Raw genomic sequence first — 6,970 nt, 5'->3', positions numbered from 1 at the left:
TTATTTTCAGAGCTTGAAAAATATTTTTAATCTCTTTCCTTCCCAGTAACTGAGAGCTGAGATGGGTCTCATTGTAGCCAGAACAAAACCTGAAATGTTCAAATCAGTCCTCAAAACTTAAAAATGTTTTGTTAAAAAATCAAATTGCCCAGAATAGTTTATAATAATGGAAAAAATAAATAAATCAGAATTCAGTTATTGGTTCTAGTTCTGGGACTGAAAGACGCACGGCTTTTTTGCCGCGGTTTTTTTAAAATGAACGTTGTCAGTGACGCCAAACTGTAAAATGAGCTCATGAGAGTTTTCAGAAATACTTACCATCGAAATTACCAGTAAAGTCTGAGTTTCAACTTTTAAGTATTTTTATTTTTACAATTAATTTTATTCGATTTTATCGTGCAACAAGTAGACAAGATCATTTTATCGAGAGACAAAAAATCACGAAAATTATTAGATTCACATTGGCAACAGCGAAGAAGTTTGTTTGGTCTCCCTGCTTGCTCTGCACGGTAGCGCCAAAGATGGGACTAGCGGCGAAGAACGGAACTAAGATCGTTTGGGCGCGGAGAGAGCTAACAAGCATAACGGTTGCTAGCTTGCTTTTGTTGAATTTGATTTTCAGTTGAATTTTGAGCACCGTTTGGGTCGAAGCCGCGTCGAGTTTCCCTTGTAAATTCACTCTGCAAGCCGACTTGTGGTTTAGAAGTATTTGCAATTAATACTAGTTTTTTATATTATGTGATGTTTTTATTATCGAATTCGACGACTATTCTTCGCCTTTTAGTTTCCAAGAGAACCTTTGTTTCTCTTACCTGACCGTGTGAACGCGTTGCAAAGCGTTGTCGCTGTGTTTCGTACGGAATTAGTTCGCTGTGTTTTTCATCGGCCGATCATATTTCTTGATCAGTGTCTGAAAGTTTAGTTCTTTAATTCATTATTGTTGTCGGTTTAAGTTCTCAAGTTATCTCTTTCTAAGAGTAGTGTTAGTTTTGAGGATTTCTTCGCACCAGTGATCAACAATGTGGTTCTCCATTACCTGCTTCACACTTCTGGCTGTCTCCAGCTTTAAAGGTAAAAATCCACGATCATTGCCCATCCTCTACCATTTCGATTCACCGAATTCGAATTTGTTGAATGTCTAGATGTTTATGCCCATCTCATGTTCTGGGTAGCGCCTATTTTCGGTTCAATTTTGAAAGGCTTTAGCCTTAGCATCCTGACAGCGTGTTGGTGGGGCCCAGAGGCCGCCGAAAGTTGCTGACACGCATTTTCCCAGCTTCTATTTCTGTCTCACCTGCCCACCTGTTAATTTCGCGCTCTTGACGCTAGAATTCTTTCATTGTGCCGTTCTGTCCACCATCTGCTAATTTACACACATTGGCTGATGGTCCAATATGTTTTGGTCGGATTATTCTCTCACCACACCTATTTATGCTTCTATTTTTTTAAGTTCCAAGTAGGTTTCTATTTTAAGAAAAACAGCATTTTGAAGAATTTAGCAATAATCACGCAATCTGGAATCAGTTAAATCCTAGCATCCATTTTTTAACCCTACCCTTGTTCAAACTCGTGTTTTTGAATATCAAAGTATTTTACGGAAAGGATCTATGTGCATAGGGTCTATTTGCAACATGGTTCCATTTAGCACAAATGTGTTTATATGATCTCCAGCTCCAAGTAACAGAATTAAAGTATAAGTAAGCATTAACGTATAGTTTAACGTAACTAAATAGATTGTACATTTCTAAAGCAGATGCCTTGTTAGCGTACAGAGTACTTTCTAGCGTGTTTTTTAATCTTCAATGAACCAAATCCATTGTAATACCTGGCATTTAGATTGGACCATCTAGGGCAGAAGCAGACCATATATTTCCCCCAATTGTTTAACTCAGTTGCGCACTCCCCGAATGATTCATCTAGGATTTATTCTGTATTTCTTTCTAACTTTCACACCTGATCGATTGAGCTAACTTGCTCCCTTTAGCAAACTGACCACAATAATACAAGCCCAGGTGCAGTTTAGGATTATTGAAAGGAGGTACTTTCCAGTTGATCACAGTTTGGTTGAAAGGTATAAATATCAACTGAAGTCTTGTAGGTATCATGCATTAAAATGTGTACCTCATAGCCAAACTGAATTATTGACCATGCTGTGAGCTGACAGAAAGTAGGTATTGATAAAATAGTAATAATATTCTGATAATTGCTGGGTAAATCTGACTGGTGAATCTTGTATTTATTGTCAAATCCCTCGAAGTTTATCATTTGAAGATGAAGTTATCCTTCATTTTATCTTTGACTTTTTAGCAGTCAAAATTTACAATTTATTTTTGGATGATTCTCAAAATCACAAAAATTAAACCACCTTCAAGTTTTTTTTTTTCTTTGAAAAGAAGCGAAGTATTCCTCAAAATTTTCAGTTCAGTACTGTGCAAAATTTTCCTTGTCTCAATTTTGAAAAAGTTCTCAGTAGGCTTAACATTTTTACACAAAAGCCTTCTGTGTGAAAAACTGAAAATTCAATTTTTCCATCACAGAATTAAGTAGAAACTAGATGCTTCTTACGTTGGAGAGAAATATTTAGAATTTACAGGTCTAGCAGAAAGTTGAAATCTGTAAATTTAGCACTTAGGTATGTAGTTTTTATCTAATACAGCCAGGAAGATTCCCCCAATTATGATTAGGTACTAATTAATTTGTGCTGAATCCTGAGACACTAACCTTTGATGCTAATTTCTTTTTTGTCTCTCTGTCCTGACACCCAAACATTCGTTTTTCTTTGTCATATTTGCATTTATTAACATCTCATTGACAAGCCTGCATTGAAATATACATATCACAAAAGCATTTTGATGTGGGTTTGATTCAGTACAATTTGGCAAAACTCAAGTTTTGGTTTATGGAGTCATGCATTTGCCGTCTTACTTGATTGATTGTTGCGATTTTCATTTTAATGTAAATTTTTCTTGAGTCACATGCTCGTGTGATGCTAAAATTGACGCTACCCCAATTCCTCTACTGACTCTTGTTGAACCAGCGTATTTTTGATGAGATAATTTTTAGCACACTGCACAAGTGTATTGGTTGAAAAACAGTAAAGTCCGTGAGTTGATGCCATCAATGTTGTAAATTTTTATCATTACGTGAAGGAACTCGCCCTCATTTGGACTGCATTTTGCAATTTGGAACTATAAATTCTAGCCCGGTTTAAAAACAACGTATGTGCCATTAGTTTCCCTATGCACATAAGTGTTCTTCCATAAGACCCAGAATTTATAGTTCCAGATTGCAAAATGCAGTCCCTCTAAACCGATTTGAGCAGAATCGGCTTAACTGCGTTTTTTGTCGCCTAAATTCCTCTCATGTCTCATTATTTTAACAGAGAACTAACCAACATAACACTTTAAAATTTCGTCTGAATTTTCCTCAGGCTACGACGAACATGCTCGCCAAATTTCAATTTAGGATGATACTCAGTTTTCTCCTCGCGAGAAAATAGAATATGATAAGGAATTTGGCAACGTTTGATGTAGTTAGGCCGATTTTTCTTAAATCTTTCGGTCGTACATTTTGCACTATGAATTACAATTTCCGGCCCATTTGTGCAAACACTTAAGTCTACACTGCCGTGCTAAGGAAAAACGCCGTGAGTTGTGAGCATTCGCACGTTGACAAAATTTCTCTCGGAAACCATTAATTTTTAAAGAAAGTTATTAATATTTCCTCTAGAAATCATCAGTCTTTTAAGATCAAATTACGGACGAAATCCTCTGAAAACTGAAGAGAAATATTTACAAATCGTCCTGAAAATTCGTGATTCGTCTGGCTCATACGGCGTTCTGCCTTAGCTTGGCAGTACAGTGTAAGTAATGGGACATACGTTGTTTTTTAACTGAGCCAGAAATTGTAGTTCCTAAATGTGGAATGTAATCCAATTTTAATTTAGCGGGTACATTTTCCTGTCTACGATTGTTCATGTATGTTTTTCCCTCGTCGGGTATCGCAGGGCAGTCTGCGCACTGGTCTTGCTATACCATGGAAATCGCATAGGACTTCGTAGTGTTGTATATCTACGTCTGTTCGCATTGAGGCATCGAGCGTCTTGTTGGAATGCGTGAATAATTTCTGCCGAATTAGGTTCATCGCTCCTTATGACATGGTTGCCGGCCGTAGATTCTTTTCATTCGTACACTAATCGCAGCATCCGTTTTCGTTGGGAGCTGATGTTTGATTTCTCCTGCCTCGACGAATGTGCACACGCATCGGCGGTTCCAGCAATTTGGCAATTGCTTTCTCTCCATTTAAACCTATGGGAAAATATCGATCCAGGCAAGGATCGATCATTCAACACGTGTTTAAATGGAGGAAAGCCAACGTTTCCTAACTGCTGGATCCGTCTCTGTGCACACGAGGTTCAGGAATACAAAATCGGGCAGATGATTGTGCACAAAGGCCGTATAAAACTAATTTATTGAGAAAATCGTGAATATTTTTCTTGAAATTTTTCAGACAATTTTCTCGCAATTTGAACCGACATATTGACAAAAATTTCACTGTATAATATGCACAGTTCTCCTCAAAATTACATGTTATATCCGGAGTTTGGCAACTCTGGAATGCTCATATGGCGTTTTTCCTTAGCACAGCTGAGTACAGGCTAGTCTTTTCAGGACTGCTGCCGTGCTAAGGAAAAACGCCGTATGAGCATTTGGGAGTCGCCAAAGGACTACGTGCAAAACGGGCCATTTGGGGCTCGGGGCGGATACCTTTGAGACTTGCCCTATGCATTCACCTAACAATGCCCCATCTTTTCCCAAAGTTTCAAGCCCCCCAAAAATTTTGGGGGACGCGGCGGGGGGTCAAAGTTGAAAACCGGCAAAATTTTCGCGAATTTATTACTCGAAAACCAAGAGGTTTTGGAAAACGCGGTTTAAACGAGCGTATTCAGCGTGACGAGAGCTTTCAGAAAATGTATAACATCATAGGGTTTTGTCAACTTCAGCTCGAGTTATCGCCTCCGAAGCGCCGGAACGCTCAAAAAAGACCCCTTTTTTTTCACGTTCGGGCCGATTTAAAAAAAAAGCCATTTTTTGATTTTGCTGAAAAACTGATATGTTGTTCCTGACCCTCTGTAGCACCTTTTGCTCTTTACCGCATGCTGGGGAAATGATTTGGTCGCGAGTTATAAGAGCGGAAAGGAGCGAAGGTCGGGAAAATCGGCTGTTTTAAACTGCGCGCGCGGCGTTGATCGGAAGGAAAACGTCCCCTCCCACTCAGTTCGGCGAATCACACTCCACTGCCGACCTCGCATTGTTGCCACATGTCTCCTGATCCGTCGCCGCGCGCAGTTTAAAACAGCCGATTTTCCCGACCTTCGCTCCTTTCCGCTCTTATAACTCGCGACCAAATCATTTCCCCAGCATGCGGTAAAGAGCAAAAGGTGCTACAGAGGGTCAGGAACAACATATCAGTTTTTCAGCAAAATCAAAAAATGGCTTTTTTTTAAATCGGCCCGAACGTGAAAAAAAAGGGGTCTTTTTTGAGCGTTCCGGCGCTTCGGAGGCGATAACTCGAGCTGAAGTTGACAAAACCCTATGATGTTATACATTTTCTGAAAGCTCTCGTCACGCTGAATACGCTCGTTTAAACCGCGTTTTCCAAAACCTCTTGGTTTTCGAGTAATAAATTCGCGAAAATTTTGCCGGTTTTCAACTTTGACCCCCCGCCGCGTCCCCCCAAAATTTTTGGGGGGCTTGAAACTTTGGGAAAAGATGGGGCATTGTTAGGTGAATGCATAGGGCAAGTCTCAAAGGTATCCGCCCCGAGCCCCAAATGGCCCGTTTTGCACGTAGTCCTTTCCCTTGATAGGTATAACCTGTACTTTTGACACAATTCATGCATATTTTTTCTCGAAATTTTCATATATTTTAAATTAATTGTGTACAAAATCGTCTGAAAACTTGGAAAGTAATATTCACAGTTTCCCCAATAAATTCGGTTTTTATCGGAGAAAACTTGGCAACGTCTGATGGCGTCCTTATCACGGCAGTACAACCTAGTCTTTTCAGGACTTGGAGTCCATACACTGGAAAAAAAAACACATTGTATCTAGAGTCCAGACTCTTGAAAACATTGACAAGAAAAATACTCTTGATTCAATCAGATTTTTGCTTGAATCAAAAGGAAATCCGCTCAAATTAAGAGGCTTGGTTTTTTGATCGAAGCAAAAATCCTATTGAATCAAGAGTATTTTCTTTTGTCGATGTTTTTAAGAGTCTGGACTCTAGATCCAATGTGTCTTTTTTTCCCCAGTGTACTTTCCCCGATAGCGTAGCAACTGACATTTTCTCCACTTGAGAATGCAGCGTTGCCGCAGTGTGGAGTTTAAGCCTCATTTTTGGACGAATCCTGGCGAGGCCTTTTATCGTGAGTGCGTGTTTCCCTCCCGCAGCGGTGGCGAGTGGCGGGAGGCAGCGGAACAAAAGGCGGCACTCATTTGAATCGATTTTCGGCGCGCAAGGGTTCAAGGGCGGCCCGGCCGGCGAAGAGAGGGGAGGGGAGGGTTGCGGCACCGTTGAACGCACCTGACGCGCTCGCACCGCTCAACGCACGGCCGGCGCCTGCGACGCCTTGTTCGGAAATTGATCGCGTCCCGTCCCGTGGACGGGGTGATCGTCCGCAAAGGCGAGAGATGAGCATCCTGCCGTGCTAAGGAAGAACGCCCTATGAACTTTCAGGCCTTGCCAAATTTTCTCTGATAAAATACGAATTTCTTGCGGGAATTGTAAATGTTTTTATTCCAATTTTTCAGACTATCTTTTTCGCAATTTAATCTTAAATATCTGAAAATTTCAATGACAAAATATGCATCAATTTCGTCTATAATGCGTGTTTTATCCCGGAAAATTCGGCAACTCTCGAATGCTCATACGGCGTTCTTCCTTAACACGGCAGCACGCGCGACCCCTGT

The 6,970-nt window shown here is 40.3% G+C and overlaps 1 protein-coding gene across 5 annotated transcripts in view; it reads left to right on the top strand.

Moving 5' to 3' along the window:
• The first annotated feature begins 601 nt into the window (after nt 1–601).
• Nucleotides 602–6,970, top strand: part of Fas3 (fasciclin 3) — a 251,483-nt gene continuing 245,114 nt past the window's right edge. For 4 of the 5 annotated variants that reach the window (XM_019043700.2, XM_019043699.2, XM_019043698.2 and 1 more), the window contains exon 1: nt 603–1,071. In XM_019043700.2, the coding sequence (XP_018899245.2) occupies nt 1,020–1,071 (52 nt within the window). In that variant the 5' untranslated portion in view covers nt 603–1,019. Of the gene's footprint in view, nt 1,072–6,970 lie in introns of all 5 variants that reach the window. The other variant, XM_019043702.2, reaches the window with a different exon arrangement.

The sequence above is a fragment of the Bemisia tabaci genome, chromosome 10 (assembly GCF_918797505.1).
Source record: "Bemisia tabaci chromosome 10, PGI_BMITA_v3".
Taxonomy (NCBI): domain Eukaryota; kingdom Metazoa; phylum Arthropoda; class Insecta; order Hemiptera; family Aleyrodidae; genus Bemisia; species Bemisia tabaci.
This window is presented reverse-complemented; position numbering and strand designations above follow the sequence as displayed.